This window comes from Rana temporaria, chromosome 11, assembly GCF_905171775.1.
Source record: "Rana temporaria chromosome 11, aRanTem1.1, whole genome shotgun sequence".
Taxonomy (NCBI): Eukaryota; Metazoa; Chordata; class Amphibia; order Anura; family Ranidae; genus Rana; species Rana temporaria.
In genome coordinates, this window is record NC_053499.1 from 70341703 (window position 1) to 70359120 (window position 17418).

The 17418-nt window shown below is 42.6% G+C and overlaps 1 protein-coding gene across 2 annotated transcripts in view; it reads left to right on the top strand.

Moving 5' to 3' along the window:
• The window catches only part of BRD7 (bromodomain containing 7), a 64773-nt gene that overhangs the window by 45372 nt on the left and 1983 nt on the right, over nucleotides 1-17418 (top strand). For both annotated transcript variants that reach the window (XM_040328711.1, XM_040328710.1), the window contains exons 11-15: nucleotides 3983-4090; nucleotides 5378-5513; nucleotides 8388-8499; nucleotides 14917-15028; nucleotides 15964-16107. In XM_040328711.1, coding sequence (XP_040184645.1) covers nucleotides 3983-4090; nucleotides 5378-5513; nucleotides 8388-8499; nucleotides 14917-15028; nucleotides 15964-16107 — 612 coding nt within the window. The remainder of the gene's footprint in view (nucleotides 1-3982; nucleotides 4091-5377; nucleotides 5514-8387; nucleotides 8500-14916; nucleotides 15029-15963; nucleotides 16108-17418) is intronic.

Genomic DNA, 17418 nt, shown 5'->3' on the forward strand with positions numbered 1-17418 from the left:
CAGTGCAATTGTTTAAAATGTAACAGCGCTGAAAGCTGAAAAATGTCCTGGGCAGGAAGGTGAATAAGTGCCCGGTATTGAAGTGGTTAACATTGGTAAATGTAAGGTAATGCACATGGGTGGGGGGGGTTTAAAAATATAAATGCAAGGTACCTATTAGGGGGGGGGGAGAACCTCTAGGGGGATTCCTGAATGGGGAAGGATCTAAGGGTCATAGTAGAAGACAGGCTAAACAATAGCATGCAGTGTCAAGCTGCAGATACCAAAGCCGGCAGAATATTGGTATGCATTAAAAAGGGAATTTCCTGCAGAGATAAAAGGATAATCCTGCCACTTGATAAAACTCTGGTTCGGCTGCATCTGGAGTATTCATCCAGCTCTGGTCACCAATCCTCAGAAAAAATGTGCTGGAGAGAGCCTAGAGAAGGGCAAATAAATTAATATGGGGACTGGAGGGCCTCAATTTTGAGGAATAACTACAAGCGCTAAATTTATTCTCACTGGAGAAAAGACGCTTAAGAGGAGATATAACAATATACAGATATCTCAATGGTGATCCCAGTGTAAGTATGAAACTTTTCAGTCCCAGGGAGTGTAAGAGAACACAGGGCCACACAATGAGACTGGAAGTCAAGCGGTTTAATCTTGGGCTGCGTAGGTCAGGGCGGAAAGGATGTGGAGCTCTCTTCCACAATTGGTGGTGTTGGCACCCCCCAATGCTGCTTACTGCGATGGCCAGTTAAAGATGGGGCAGTGGCGCCTGTCTTTGTGTATACCACGCACCTGGGGAACAGACGGCATCAGAATGAAGTTGGGAGGAAGGAAGTCTGCTTTGGGCAATTGTCTGCTGGGAAACTTTGGGTCCTGCCGTTCATATGGATGCTACTTGACACGTACCATGAACATTGTTGCTCACCAAGTGCATGTCCCAATGGCAGTGGCTTCTTTCAGCAGACAACTTAAAATTTAAAATGATGTAAAGGATCTGCTACTGACAGTTTGGTGCCAGATACCTCTGCATACCTTCAGAGGTCTAGTGGTAACCATGCCTCAATGGGTCCAAGCTTTTTTTTTGTGGCAAAAGGGAGACCTTTTTTGTATTGGGTGGGTAGTCATAAAGTTAAGGCTGATTTGTGTGTGTGTGTATATTTTATATTATATATATATATATATATTATATAATATAATATAATATAATATAAATGTGTGTGTGTGTTCATATATATTTGGACACAGGCAATTTTTATTTTATTTTATTCCAGGTATTCAAGTTATAGTTCTATAATGCATATGGGCTGAAAGTGCACACTCTCTCAGGTTTAATTTGAGAGTATTTAAATCCAAATTGGAGGAAAGATTTAGGAATTACAGCTCTTAATAGCCCCCCCCCCCCCCCCCCTTCTATTCAAGGGACAAAAGCTGTTTCCTGGCCAGGTGTGGGCTACTCCTTTTGTTATTTCTTCATCAATTAAGCAGGTAAAAGGGTCTGGAGTTGATTCTAATGCCGCGTACACACGGTTAAACCAATGAGAATGGTCTGATGGACCGTTTTCATCGGTCAACACTGATCGTGTGTTGGCGCCTTCGGTTATTTAACCATTGGTTTAAAAAAAAGCCAACTTGTTTTAAATTTAACCGATGAATTCCTAACCGATGGGAAAAAACGATCGTTAGTAGGCACAACCATCGGTTAAAAATCCACTGCGTTCTGACACGATCGTTTTTTTAACCGATGGTGTGTAGGCGCGATGGACCATCAGGCAGCTTCATCGGTTAACCAATGAAAACAGTCCATCGGTCCGTTCTCATCGGATGGACTGATCGTGTGTACGCGGCATAAGTGTGGTATTTGCATTTGGAATCTATTGCCGTGAACCCACATCATGTGTTCAAATGAGCTGTCCATGCAAGTGAAAAAGGCCATTGTAAGGCTTCAAAAAACAAAACCAATCCATTAGAAAAATGGCAGCATAAGGAGAAATATATGGACAGCCGCACTCCAAAAGTCTTAAAAAAGACGTGCCCTTTATTGGTAAAGAAAAAAATGCACTACAACAATCAGCACACAGTGGGGAAAACAGCTGACGCGTTTCGCATTAAACTTCAACTTCAACTTGAAAAACCCATTCACAACATGGCACGTCACGCTCCCCGAAGATAGCCGGAGTAGGTCTCTGCTCTTCACGGCGCTATACGGCGCCTGCGCAAAGACTAGGCGCAGGCGCCGTAAAGAGCCAAGTCCTATTTCGGCTATTTCCGGAGAAGCGTGACGCGCCAGAGCCGGCCGTCAATCATCTTCCCTCTGGATAGGAATGCCCATTCCCCGCGGGGAGTCTGAATCTTCACTATAGGATTAAACAGTGAGTACGGGGCAAAATAAATAAATAAAGGCATACTGTAGCTCGCGCTACTATGCTTAATTTAATGCTTGAAAAAAAAAATGTATAGGGTGAACCCCCGCTTTAACATTTTATTTGATTATATTATTTGTCCAATTACATTTGAGTCCCTGAAATGGGGGGGGGGGGGCTGTGTATAAAAATGGTTCCTACAATTTGTACTTGATATTTATGTTCAACCCCTTGAATTAAAGCTGAAAGTCTGCACTTCAAATTTATTTGGATTGTTTCATTTTAATTTAATTCTGGTGACATACAGAGCCAAAAGTGTGAAAATTGTGCCTGTGTCCAAAAATATATGGACCTAACTGTATGTAATAGTTATGTTGTTGCAGGAACAAAGGCTTGAACTAAAACCATGGGTGGAAATATTTTTGGGAGGAGAGGGTTTGAATCACTTTTTTTTTTTTTTAACTTGTATGAGAAGTTCAGCTTGGCCTTGTTGTAAAACAGCAGTTCAGCTTGAACTTCTTGGACAACAGGATTTCTGAGACAGGAGTTGAGCATAAACTGGAAAACATATACAAAGAATCTTTAAATCAAACCTTGCCATAAGGTCCACTTAAAACGTTATTAAACCTGAATTCCAGGAGTTTAGCAACTTTGTAAAAAGTGCAGGCATACTGTGAGTTAAGTCCCAGTTCATATAATACAAAGGCTTCTGTGATTGGGCAGGAGGAGGGGAGGAGCGGACATAGCCGCTGCATGGACTTATGATGGAACTATAGGAATTTCTTTTTTTTTTTTTCATTTTGGATAGAGCAAGAGTGGGTCATAACCCCTGTCAGAATTTTCGCTGTGTCCCATTGTGGAGATTTTCCCTTCACTCCCTGCAAATTAAGGAAATTCCTTGGGGACCCCCAGGATGCCAGAACTAGTCTCCCCATTGAAATATTTTCCCCTCTTACTTTTTCTGGGGAATTTAAAATTTTCGTTCACTTTCAATAAATATGGCAAACAGGACAAATGGAGAGGGTGAGCCTCTCTAACCCGGGGGGCGGGGGCATTGACAGCAATAGAAACTGCCACTTTAAATTAAAGGGGACGAAACCAGAGCATAAAGTGCCTGGAGTGCAGAATGTCAGTGTGCCTGAACTTTTTACAAAGTTGCTAAATTTCTGGAGTTCAGCTTTTAAATAATATACTTGCCTTGCCTCGGCATCTATACAGTAGATGAGGACACATCCTTCCACAAGATCCCTGGAAAGTTCTGAATTTTACTGCAGGCTCTTCATGTGCACAAAAAATGTTTATGTAGTTTTTATATAATGTAAGTTTTTTTTTTTTTTTTTTTTTTTTTTTTTTTTAAATGATATCTTTCGTTTTTTATCTATGTACTAGCCCCCCCCCCCCTTTTTTTTTTTTTTTTTGTGTGTCCTAATAGAAAGAAAAAAAAACACTTCTAGGTTGTAGAATCAGTAAATCAAATGTCCGTGTACCTTTTTTTTTTTTCTTGATATAAACATACTGTTAGGTGTAAATTACAGTGGGGTATTTAAATTTGCAAGACAAGTAGATTTCTAGACTGCAATACTGTGCACCACTCTAACATTTTTACTTAATTTTGAAACCCCTTTCTTTAGAACCAGGACATGGAACTGCCATTCTTGGGTCCACAGCTGGCCGGCTACAAACAGGGATAAATTGCTTGCAAGGATTCAAGGAAGATAAACGCAACAAAGTCACTCCAGGTAAACCAGCCATATATATTTTATTTTTATTTTTTGCAAGTTTTTAAAGTTAACTGTTAAAATTTTCTTCGGGTATGTATTATTCGTTAAAAAGCAGCTATACCAGCAAACTCTCTAGAACTGACTGCCAGTTTTGTTTTACTTTGTAAACATAGCCCTTGTAGGCGTTATTGATAATTGACCTCTATTGAGCCCCATGTCACTGACTGCAGTGTTGCATACATACTGTTCACTACTTCTTCCTGCCTTTTTCAGCATGAGGTAGTCTTCCCACTTGTATATTATAGGATGTGTGTTACTGGCCAGATCAATGGGGAAAAATGGAAGCGAAAAAAGCCTAAAAAAAAAAAAATGCAGCCACTGCATCTATTTGGTAAGCTGCAATGTATAATAACATTTTGTTTTGGGTTTAATGCCACTTTAAGTAGACTTTTGTGTTTTCTCCTTTTTTCACTCTTTACACTTTCAGAAAGACTGGCTGTTTTTGTCATTTCTAAGGATTCCTGTAAGGCCCCGTACTCACGACCAAACATCTCTGCTGAAACTGGTCCGCAGACCAGTTTCAGCAGACATGTTCGGCCGTGTGTAGGCCCGAGCGGACCATTTTCGGGCGGATCGGACAGGTTTCCAGCGGACAACTGTTTCCTGGACTTGCTTTAAAACAGTCCGCTGGAAACCTGTGCCCCCGACATGTACGGTCGTCTGTACAGACCTACCGTACATGTCCGGCCGCCCGCCATCCATGGCATGCGTCGAATGACTTTGACGCATGCGTGGAAGCATTTTAAAGGCAGGCCGCCCACGTCGCCGCGTCATTGTCAGGGCGACACCGCGGACACGCCCCGTGTATTGTTTACGCGCGGACCTCTGTTCGATGGTGTGTACACCCATCGAACAGAAGTCCCCGGGCAGACATGTCCGATGAAAACGGTCCGCGGACCGGTTTCATCGGACATGTCTGCTCGTGAGTACTCGGCCTAAAGGGGAAACCAGCTTTTAATTCCACTATTTCTTGGTGGCTCTAATAGATTATACAAGCCTAATAGGCCTAATATAAAGGTTCCACCCTTTCTTTTTAAGGCACACTCTACTAGATCAGTAAGTGCTTCTTGGGCCTTTGGGGGGCATCCGTTTCTCAGATTTGCAAAGCCACCATCTGGTTTTCCATTGATGCATAAGATTTATTCTGTGTAAAGGAAATTGTAGACCTAGTTGTAAATATGAAATTGAGCATGTATAGTTTGTCCTATCATGATTGTAATGCAAATTTGTGTGATTTATTCTTAGTGTTATACTTGAACTATGGGCCATTCACCTCCTACGCACCATCCTATGACTCTACCTTTGCAAACATTGGCAAGGATGATTCTGATCTAATTTACACAATGTATGGAGAAGACCCAAGTCTTCAGGGGACTTTCAGGTACAGAAGCAAAGTTATCTCCTGTCTGTATACGTGTATCAGTTTCTAAATAATGTACTTGTCTTTTGCAATTTCTGTTTGATTAGGTAACCAGAGAAGTAGATTTAACCACTTGACCTCCGGAAGATTCATGGCCAGGCCACTTTTTTCTATACGGCACTGCATTAGTAATTTGTTAGAGCTTTCTTTCGGTAGTATTTGATCACCACTGCACTTTTTTTTTTTTTGCACTATAAACAAAAAAAGACTGACACTTTTGAAAAAAAAAAAAAAATGTTTACCTTCTATTATAAAACCTATCCAATAAAAAAAAATAAAAAAAATGTATTCCGCTACATATTTTTGGAAAAATAAAAACCCAATAAGCATAGAATGATTGATTGGTTTGCACAAAAGTTTTATAGCATCTATAAACAATGGACATACAATACAGACCAAAAGTTTGGACACACCTTCTCATTCAAAGAGTTTTCTTTATTTTCAAAACTATGAAGTAACACATGTGGAATTATACATAACAAACAAGTGTGAAACAACTGAAATTATATTTCATATTCTAGGTTCTTCAAAGTAGCCACCTTTTGCAGCAGACACATCTCTAGAACTGTTAAGAGGAGACTGTGTGAATCAGGCCTTCATGGTAGAATATCTGCTAGGAAACCACTGCTAAAGAAAGGCAACAAGCAGAAGAGACTTGTTTGTTTGGGCTAAAGAACACAGGGAATGGACATTAGACCAGTGGAAATCTGCTTTGGTCTGATGAGTCCAAACTTGAGATCTTTGGTTCCAACCCCCGTGCCTTTGTGCGACGCAGAAAAGGTGAACGGATGGACTCTACATGCCTGGTTCCCACCGTGAAGCATGGAGGAGGAGGTGTGATGGTGTGGGGGTGCTTTGCTGGTGACACTGTTGGGGATTTATTCAAAATTGAAGGCATACTGAACCAGCATGGCTACCACAGAATCTTGCAGCGGCATGCTATTCCATCCATCAGGACAATGACCCCAAACACACCTCCAGGCTGTGTAAGGGCTATTTGACCAAGAAGGCGAGTGATGGGGTGCTGCGCCGGGTGACTACCTCTTGAAGCTCATCAAGAGAATGCCAAGAGTGTGCCAAGCAGTAATCAAAGCAAAAGGTGGCTACTTTGAAGAACCTAGAATATGAAATCTATATTTCAGTTGTTTCACACTTTTTTGTTATGTATAATTCCACATGTGTTAATTCATAGTTTTGGTGCCTTCAGTGTGAATCTACAAAGAAAACTCTTTGAATGAGAAGGTGTGTCCAAACTTTTGGTCTGTACTGTGTGTGTGTGTGTGTATATATGTGTGTGTGTGTGTGTGTGTGTGTGTGTGTGTATATATATGTATATATATGTGTGTGTATATATATGTATATATATGTGTGTGTATATATATGTATATATATATGTGTGTGTGTATATATATATATATATATATATATATATATATATATGGTTAAACATCTAGGGTGATAAAAAGGGTTAGCTGTGTGCCTAACCAGTGCACCCCATAGGTGAAAGTGCAGAATCGCACATTATATATTTAAAAAAATAATAATTAAAAATAATATATAATGTATGTATGTGTAATACTTTTTTTCTGAAAAGTGCTACTCTGGTTCAGCAAGTCTTGTTTTTCTTCTTTTTTTTTTTTTTTTGCTTTTCCATAAATTACCCTCCTCTCAATAGTGCATTGCAGTTAGCAGACAACTACTCTCTTGCTGTGTCTGCCAGTGGGCTAATACTACTTTTTGCTGCTTTACACTCAGTGGACTGGGTCAAGATCGGGCTCAGGTAAGTATTAGGAAGCGCTGAGGAGGGAGCTACACACTGAAGGTTTTTTATTTTCATGCATAGAATACATGAAGGTAAAAAACCTTCAGTCTTTATAACCACTTTAAGTTGAAATAGGTTTTGTGCATAACTAGTGTTGTGTTAAAAGAACCCCAATCCTCATTCTATTGCCACAACCCCATCCCATGCACACTACATTACAAATAAAGTGGAACCATTTTTTGTACAATTGAAATAAGTTACCTCTAATGATGTCCTATTTATGCAAGTCTGCATTTACTGTAAAAAAGTTTTTTTATGCCAGCTACTACTTTCACTCTTATAGTCATGTTTATATGTGGAAGATCTGCATATCAAGATAGAATCAGGTTACTAAACTAGCTCTATTTGAAAATGCATTTTATTATATTTATAATTAAACTAAGATTGCTTCAAGGAGTTGTAAAGGAAAACATTTTTTTGCCTCAAATTAATGTCTGCAAGGTAGACAGACAGAATAGTGTAATGATTCTGTTAAAAAACGAGTAAATACCTATTAAATTCCTTCATCTATATCACCTCCAGAGTTCTAGTTTCTGTTCTCTCATTCACTTCCTGGTTTGCGGCGATCGTTCATGTAAGAACTACATTTCCCAGTATTAATTTTTGGCACGCCCAGTAATTGACACCTCCTTGAAGTCTCTAACATGTAGAGAGCGTCCTGCCACACAGATGTAGTTCCCAGGAGGGGGTGAGCACGTTACTGACCACCGCAATAAAGCCTCCCATCACGGTGGTGAGTAAAATCAGACAAGCAGGAAGTGAACAGAGAAGAAATAGAGCAACTTCTGAGCAAAAACGAACAATGGGGAAGTGAAAAGAGGAATGTCTGCAGGTAAAGGATGCTTATTATGAAAAAAAGAAAATTCCTTTACAACCCTTTTAACTTTGGTTGTTAACTGTGCTTTGTGCTAACAAGTCCTAAATACTTCCATATTGAGATCTGTATCAGGCCATTTTTATTATGCAAAACATTCAGTATATATAAATCTACAAAATGAATTTGTATTTTTTAGCATACAGCAATTCATGGATAATATAACTAACCAACCTTATGGGATGGTGGACTGTATTCTTGACGCGTTTAGTGATGGAGAATATTCCAGAACAGAAAGAGAGCAAAATAAGGTAACAATTTTACAGTCAGGTACCTATGATATTAGTATTGCTATTGCAAAGTGTGATATATTGTAGCTAAATTTATTTCCATGCTAGTGTCCTTATTTGAGGGTAATCTATTAACATATTGTCAAACAAATCTGATTTCTTTTTATGAGGTGGGAAGTAAAACCTTGAACAGAGGGGTGGGTGCGGACGTGGTATTCTTGCAAAAGCATTCGATACAGTTCACACACACGGCTCATGTGTAAGGTAAAAGGCTTGGAAAGATCAGTTTGTAAATAATAGAAAACTGGCTAAACGACAGAATTCAGAGAGTAGTGGTTGATGATTCTTACTCTGAATGGTCTAAGGTTATCAATGGTGTACCCCAAGGTTCAGTGTTGGGACCCTTACTTTTTAATATCTTTATAAATGATATTGGGTCTGGAATTAAAAGTACCATTTCAGTCTTTGCAGATGACACCAAGCTATGCAGTGGAATAACGTCTTTACAGGATGTCTCCAATTTACAAGCCAACCTCAATGCACTAATTGGGCGACTATGTGGCAGATGAGGTTTAATGTTGATAAATGTAAAGTTATGCACTTGAGGGCTAAGAATATGCATGCGTCATACATACTAATGGGCGTACAACTGGGGGAAGTAATGGTGGAGAAGGATCTGGGTGTTCTGGTAGATCATAAGCTTAATATTTAGTATGCAATGCCATGCTGCAGTTTCCAGAGCAAAATCCTTTTAATACAAAAAAAAAAAAAAAAGAGAGGTATAGACTCCAGAGAGAAAGAGATCATTTTACCCCTGTACAAATTATTAGTCCTCCCCTTGAATATGCAGTTCAGTTTTGGACACCAGTTTACAAAAAGGATATTGAGGAACTGCAGAGAATGGCAACCAAACTGTTAAAAGGCATGGGGGATATCCGCTATGAGAAAAGATTAGAGGAACAGAATTTATTCTCTCGAAGAGGAGATTAAGGGGGGGATATGATCAACATGTATAAATACATAAGTGGTCCATATAGTCAATGTGGTTTTGAGTTATTCACTTTAACATTATCATAGAGGACACGGGGGCACCCTTTACATCTGGAGGAAGAGAAATTTTTAATCTCCAAATACGGAAAGGTTTCTTTACAGTAAGAGCTGTGAAAATGTGGAATAGACTCCCGCAAGAGCTGGTTCCTGGCCAGCTCAGTAGATTGCTTTAAAAAGGCCTGGATTATTTTCTAAATGTACATGCAACACTTTGTGCTATGCTATAAGTAAGGTACTCCAATCTTTGTGAGGTCTGGTTCTAGAATTATTGCTCTCGCTACAATATTTACAGCAATACCTCACATGTGTGGTGCAACAACTTTTACATATGTGTGCATAACCCATGTATGCATTCGCTGGCACAAGAGCTTGGGGGTGCTTTCAATCTTTTATTTGAATTTATTTTTAATCATTTTGAAACTGAATGTGTGAAGATCAGATGGCAGCCATGTAAATTTGAGAAATGGTACCCTGATGCCAGAGGCACTTGCAGATCTAGTGGCATGCGTCTTGACAGGAAAGGGTGGCATCCCATCTTTGAGACCATAAGCTTGAATAATGGTCTGTCGGAGCCACCAAGACATGGTAGAAAAAACTGGTTCACACTTATTAATTTATCTTCCGTTCATAGACGGACACAGCATCCTTTGACAGTAGGGTTATATCCGCTTCCCTTTAGGAGAGTTTAGGCAGAAAAAAAGCACTTTAAGTGTTAACACATTTCTCAGTGCAGCTCCTCCCAGGGGGGGCGTGGCCCCCCGGGTATAACCCACACCCTGCTCTAGCAGCCTCAGTTTTTTCCTACCTAACGACAGAGGTCAGGCACTTCTGGAGTCCTGTACTCTGGAGATTTTTTTCTTCCTTTTTTTTTTTTTTTTTTCGCTTTTATTATTTGCCATCGAGCGTGTGCCGGCCCTTAGCTCAGCTTTGGGACATCCACGACAGGCCCCGTTGCTCCAGGGGCGGCCGGGGAACATTTTGTTCTAGGGCACACATATGACCGGTCTTTTATGGCTTTGTCACAGTGTGTCTGGCCGACAGCCATGCCGTTTAGCGGACGTTGGATCTGTCTGGGATACCTCCAGCCGGTGGTCGCAGGACGGGTAAGTAGTGGCCCCTTGCTCAGGTAAGTGGTCTGGCTAGAATTTTCCCCTGGGAGGTCGACTGAGGGCTTGCCCTGCTTTCCTCTCTCCCTTATTTCCTCTCCCTCCTTTCCCTTTTGAGTGACGGCTGTGAGGGTTTTTTTTTTCTGGGGTCTCCTATCACCTGGACCTGTGTGCGTAATGGGGGTTGTGTGTGTTCACTGCAGGGCTGTGTGTGTTCACTCCAGGGCCTTTTTGTGTGCTGGAATGTGAATTTTGTGCTGTGCTGTTTTTGGTGTGTCACTGTCTTTTTAAATGCGCAACGGCCGCCATTTTGTCAGTCGTGCCTTATATAGCTCGGCGGCCATATTCTTGTGGTCCTAGGCTGTTTTTTTCTCATTCGGCAGCCATCTTGAAATTCGTTTGGCCTCGTGTGGCCGTTTTAGTGCTGCAGAAAGACCGCAAATCTGCTGAGGGAGACAGACGCAGCGCAGCCGGCTTCTCAGTACACGCACAGGCTCTCTCAGACCGCGCTGCACCAGGAGGGATGGTGAGTTTCCCTGGGGGTCCCCCATGCTCTGTAACGGCCGGGAGGTGACCGTGGGTACTTCTGCTTTGCAGGTAGGTGAAACAGCAGGGGGGGGCATTGTAGTACCTGGTCAGGTACTCTTCCCCTGTAAGCCTGTGTTAACCCTTGCTGCCCCTCCCCCATCTGCTATGGCAATGGCGGTGGCGTTTTTTCTCGCCGGGTTGAAGCGACTAGTGGCCGGATGGGGGGTATATTAGCGCCCCCCTCCCTGGCCTGCTTCTGGGGATATCTCTGACACTGTATTGTCAGATGATGCGGGCTTAACCCACGCACACAGTGAGAGCGACTCTGATTCAGGGTCGGTTGCTTTTAGGTATTGTTGGAGCTATTTTTTCTGCAGGCGTAATACTCAGTACTTGAGGATGGGGCGGGGGCACCTGCTGTGCCAGTCCCTTTTGGGTCACGAACCGCCACGCACTGACAATTTTTTCCTTGTGTTCCTTTTTTTTGGGACAGTTGTTCTACAAGGAATGGGATACGCCGCAGACAGTTTTTGCATTGCGACCCGTTATCACTTTGTGGAGGACCTTTTTTGGTAAAATGGGTCTCTCCTCCGTCCGTGGACCCTCCAGTGTCCAGGTTGAGCTAACCACCATGTGGATGGGGCTCCTGCCTTTGAGGACCCCGCGGATGGGAGAATGGAGGCTGTGGCCCGCTCCATCTTCACGGTAGGGGGTTCGGCTGTGAGACTGGTTTTTGGCCGGAGCTCTGGTGTCTCGGGCTCTGACTGCACGGGCAACGTTTTTTTGCTGCAGGAGCAGGATGCTTCCGAGACCTGCAAGGACCTGGCTGAACAATTAGTTTGGGGTCTTAGAATTTGTCTGTGAGTCGGTCCTGGTTACGCTCTTGCTTTCCAGGGCTTCCGCCTATACGGTGGTACTGCGCCACCTTGTGTGGCTGAAGTGCTGGTCTGCAGACTAGTCCTCAAAGAAGGCCTCGGTGGATGGCCTTTAAGGGTGAACGGTCCTTTTGGGACTTCCCTGAATGGCATCATTGAGGATGCCACGGGTGGTAAGAGCATGCTGTTCCCACAGTCTGGGAAGGGCTAGGGACCTTGCCATGTGCAAGGACCCTCCTTTACTACCCCCAAGCGTTTTTTTTTCACCCGCCCTGTGCGGTGGGGGAAGGTTTACAAGGTGCTAAGACCCCCGCGGGGCAGCAGCGCACCTGGTACCGCAAGCCCAACAAGTCTGCAGACATACGTGCTTCCGCCTGACGGTCTGCCCCCGCCTGTGTCTCGGGTAGGGGACTGGCTTCGCGAATTCGCGGCTCAGTGGAGGTCTCTCCTCTCCGACCGTTGGGGGGTCAAGAGACCCATGGGCGGTTGCGTCAGGCACGTTGGTGGCTCCTTGGGGTCACTATCGCCTAATTTACACCTTCTCTCCTCGGAAGCTTCTTCCTCGCCTGCATGCGCAGAGTGGAAGCCGAAGGGATTCTATCAATCCTGATTGCCCCAGATTGGCCGCTTCGCTCCTGGTGCGCGGACCTGGTGCGTCTAGTGGCAGACGCCCCCTAGCGTCTTCCCCTGGGAGTTGATCTTCTGTTACAGGGTCCGATCTTCCACCCTGTTTTACAGCCACTGGCTTTAGCGGCGTGGCTGTTGAGAGCCAGGGTCTGAAGGACCGAGGCCTATTGGGCTTGGTGGTCTCTACCGTGCTGCCTGCACGGAAGTCTACCTCACGTAGGATTTACTATCATACGTGGAAGGCCTACATCTCTGTGTGTGAGGAGATGAAATGGCACCCTCGTACATACGTGGTGTACAGGATTCTGCTGTTTTTACAGCAGGGTGTGGATCAGGCTCTCGCCTTAATTGCGGTTAAGAGTTAGATTTCTGCTCTAACTCACAAAGGTGATTTTTTTTTCTGGTAGCAATTACCTCGATCAGACGAGTGTCTGTCTGAACTGGCAGGCTTGTCTTGCAAGGCTCCCTACTTGGTTATCCATAAGGATGAGGTGGTGCTGCGGCCGCAGCCGTCTTTTCTCCCTAAGGTCGTTTCGGCTTTTCACATTGATGTGGACATTGTTCTTCCATCCTTATGTCCTTGGCCGAAATGCCAGGAGGAGACCACTTTACATCCTCTGGATGTGGTTCGGGCCCTACGAGTGTACTTATCTGCTACGATTCCGTTCCAGAAGTCAGACTCACTGTTCGTGTCAGTGGCTGGTCCTACAAGAGGGCCTGGCAGTCTCGTCGGCCACCATTTCTAGGTGGATCCGACGGATTGTGCTTCAGGCCTATGCCCTGAAGGGGCGTGCGCCCCCCTTTCGGGTTATTGCGCATTCGACCAGGGCGATCGGGGCCTCTTGGGCTTTCCGGCATCATGCCTCTGTGTTACAGGGGTGTAGGGCTGCGACCTGGTCGTCGAACCACACTTTTTCAAAGTTTTACAAGGTGGATGTGTGTGCATCTTCTGATGCCTCCTTCGGCTGCAGGTGTTACAGGCGGCAGTTTATGGTTGGATTTTTTCCGTTGAGCAACTCCGGTTTTGTTTGGGGTGTAACCTGGTTTGCTGTGTTGTTTTCCCACCCCTCTAAATTTTTTTACACTGCTTGGGGACGTCCCTACTGTCAAAGGATGCTGTGTCCATCTATGAACGGAAGAGAAAATCGGATTTTTGTACTCGCCGTAAAATCCATTTCTCTGAGTTCATAGACGGACACAGCACCCACCCCTCCTTTGTTTGTACTGCTTGTTACGAACTGAGGCTGCTAGAGCAGGGTGTGGGTTATACCCTGGGGGCCACGCCCCCTGGGAGGAGCTGCACTGAGGAATGTGTTACTTAAAGTGCTTTTTTTTCTGCCTAAACTCTCCTAAAGGGAAGCGGATATAACCCTACTGTCAAAGGATGCTGTGTCCGTCTATGAACTCAGAGAAATGGATTTTACGGTAAGTACAAAAATCCTATTTTTTTCCCCCAAAAAAAATGCTTTTGAAAAACCGCTGCACTGTGACAAAAAAAAAATAACACCTGCCATTCTATTCTCTAGGGCCTAGGTAGTTTTATAGCAAAAAAAAAGCAGAATTTTGTGATTTATGCAAGTAGTGTCAGAATAGGCATGGGAAGCAAGTGGTTATTACGGACAGGAGTTTAAGGGCAGGAAAAAAAAAAGAGCTCAAATGCCTGTAAAAGCAAGTGTGCAAGAGGCCAAAGATGCAAGATCCTTTTGGGTGGCTTGTTAAGCTGCATGCAGTTCTCACTTCTCTTGTGTTTTTTATGGGTCTGTTAGCATTTTGTTTGCAGTCATCCATCCCTGGGTTGCTTTTGAACGCTCTGAAATTTTAATGCATGTGTCTCCCCTATAGACGAGAACGAAAATAGTATTTTTGTACTCCTCGTATAATCCTTTTAGTGGTGTTCATTAAGGGACACAAATCCCACCCCTCAGTGTTTAGGCTTCAATATAAGCTGACAGTATGACGTCCTGTATTCCTCAATAGACTCCAAGAATAGGATTTTACATTGAGCGGAAAAGTCAATATTTTTGCACTTATTTGCTTTTGTTTACAACCCTTTTTATTTTATGCATATTAAGATATTTCAACTCTGCTGCTCTTGCGCTCGCTCTTGCGCTCTTTCTCTCTCGCTCTCTCGCTCTCTCACTCTTGCGCGCTCTCTCACGCATAAAATGACATATACAGTATTTTTTTTTTTTTGTATATATTTTGTGTGTGTTTATATGTATGTCATCTTATTTGCTATACTTGTTTTACAGGCAGCAGTTGGTGAAAGCTCAGCGAAGTCGGACTGTGTTGGCACCACTGACCAGTTTGCAAGTTTAAAGTCTGTGGGTCTGGGATTATTTGAAGAGGCATTTGATTCTCAAGGTGGGAAAACAACATCAGCTCCCCAGCTATGGTTTGACTGTGTTTATAATAAGGCTGCAGCTGCTGGTGGTATACATCTTGTACACAGTGGTTTTCTTTTGTTATCTTGTACACACATCTGTGATGTTTCTGTAACAAAGATTGCTTTGTTTCTGTGGCTGAATCAGTGTTTGAAAGATGTACTCCAAGCTAGAGCCCAGAATAGACTAGCCGGTATCCTCATAGGAAGTTGTAGGCAGTAGTAGGTTCTCGGGGCCAAGGTAAAGCTTGTTCTGGCTGAGGGTCAGGATGGGTTTTAGACATTAACCACTTGCTTCCCCAGTCAAATCTTAAAATGGCACTGGGAGAGTGGCTATTTGTTTTCAAACCACACAGGGTATAAGCCGGTCCTGGCAGAGGTTCAGGCATAAATCACTGGCTGTCAATGACAGCTGGCATCCAGTACACAAAGCAAAAAAAACTGAAGGCATCAACTCCTGGGCTTTTTATGCTTCTACAGATCCCCTGAGTTGCATTAAATTCACACTAATGTGATTTCATTATAACCAGAAGACTTTGTTGATTATATTATGTGGTAAATAAATATAGGGGGTGTGCTAATAATGTAAATGGTGTGTTGAAAAAAATGTACAGGAATTTTTCTTTATGCAATTTTATTATCAAGAAAAAAAAAAAAATTAAGTGTGTACTGTATCCATATTTACTACTGACCTCCGATCAGTCCCAAAAAAAAACTCACATGTAATATGTTAGGATAGACTACAAGTGTTAAACAAATTCTAAAAGATATAATGTGAGGAAGTGAGACATCACTGAGATAATAAAATAACCTGGGAGTGTTTTTTTTAGTTTTTTTTATTAATGTAGTTATGGCTGGGGAACTGAAATTGATATTCAGCGTCTACAAGTTCTGTACTAATACAATATAATTACAGAAGCGGAGAAGTTCCAGAAGAAGTTGGATGAAACCACTAGATTACTCTGGGAATTACAAGAGGTTCAGAATGAGCGCCTGAGCACAAAGCCGCCTCCTAATATGGTTTGTCTGTTGGCTCCATCTGTAAAGGAAGTTCAGATTGGTAAGTTTCATGGGCATCCGCTGAAATTTTTTCAGGGGGGGGGGCACTTTAGCAGCGGCGATACACGTGTCGCATTAAACGAGTTCTTCGACCACTAGCGGGGGTTAAAAGTGACTTATTGGTATATTCTAATCAGTATATTTGCAGCATTGGTATTGTGTATTCAATTACCATTTTTTATGCAATTTATTTATAATATTTCAACATATGTGGTAATATTTTGGAGAATATTTTTTGGCATATTTATTTATTGCACTGGGATTGTGTATTCAATTATAACTTTTTTATATAATTTATTTAAAATATGTTTCTGCACATGGTTAAAGGGTAGTGCAACACCATTAATCTTTATATATTAAGTTGTAGAATGTGAAAACACATTTGATGGTGAGCAGCAACTAAGTATTTATAATATTAGGAGTTGGTGGCAGTGCAGTAGTGTATTGTACACAGTGCCATGAGTAGGATGCATGGGCATGTTGCTTTCTTTACCCTTACCTTCCCTGTTTCATGCCCAATATCACACTTTCTTCACTCCTGCACTCAGCATCCTCTGAGCCACAAAGCCAGCATCATGATCACCACACTCATATAAGACCCGTGCATAGCTCGTTCTAGCCCCAGCCCCCGCCCAGCAGGAGGGACATATGGAAATACAATATCTTTCCACACAGTGCCCTGAAGCAGACTTTCCCGGCCACACTTCCTATATGGGAGGGGTTAGCAAGGGAGCGTCTGAAAAGTTCAGTATACTGTTCAGTCAGCACTGCGAGAGCTGCTGCAGTGTGAAGCTTCTCAGCCACAATTCAACACCTTCTTACGATTCCAGGGGGGGGGTCAATTGACCCCCCTTGCCCTATGGAGCGGACGCCCATGGTAAGTTTCAATAAAACTGTTTATGTATTAAAAATCGACTACTTCATTAAAAATAATTATCAATTGTTCAGAAATATATTTTGCCATTTATTTACAATTTTTTTTTTTAGCCACCTAAAGGCAGGTTCTTGATGCACATACTTCAATTTAGACAAGTAACATTTTTTGCTATTGTTATCTTGCCAGATCTTAATTGGACATTACAAAACCCCCTTTGGAAATGCCACAATACAGTGAACTACAAAACATTGTTTCTGTACAACAAATGCAAAGTTTGAAAGCACTACAGCTTTTCAAAAATGACATGATTTGAATGTTCTACCCAATTATTTTTGTAAACAAGGCATTAAGGCCAGTTGCACATGGACGTAATAATTTACTGATGTTCATACTCAGGATCTTGTTGAAAGAAAGAGCCTTAGTAAAATGTTCTGT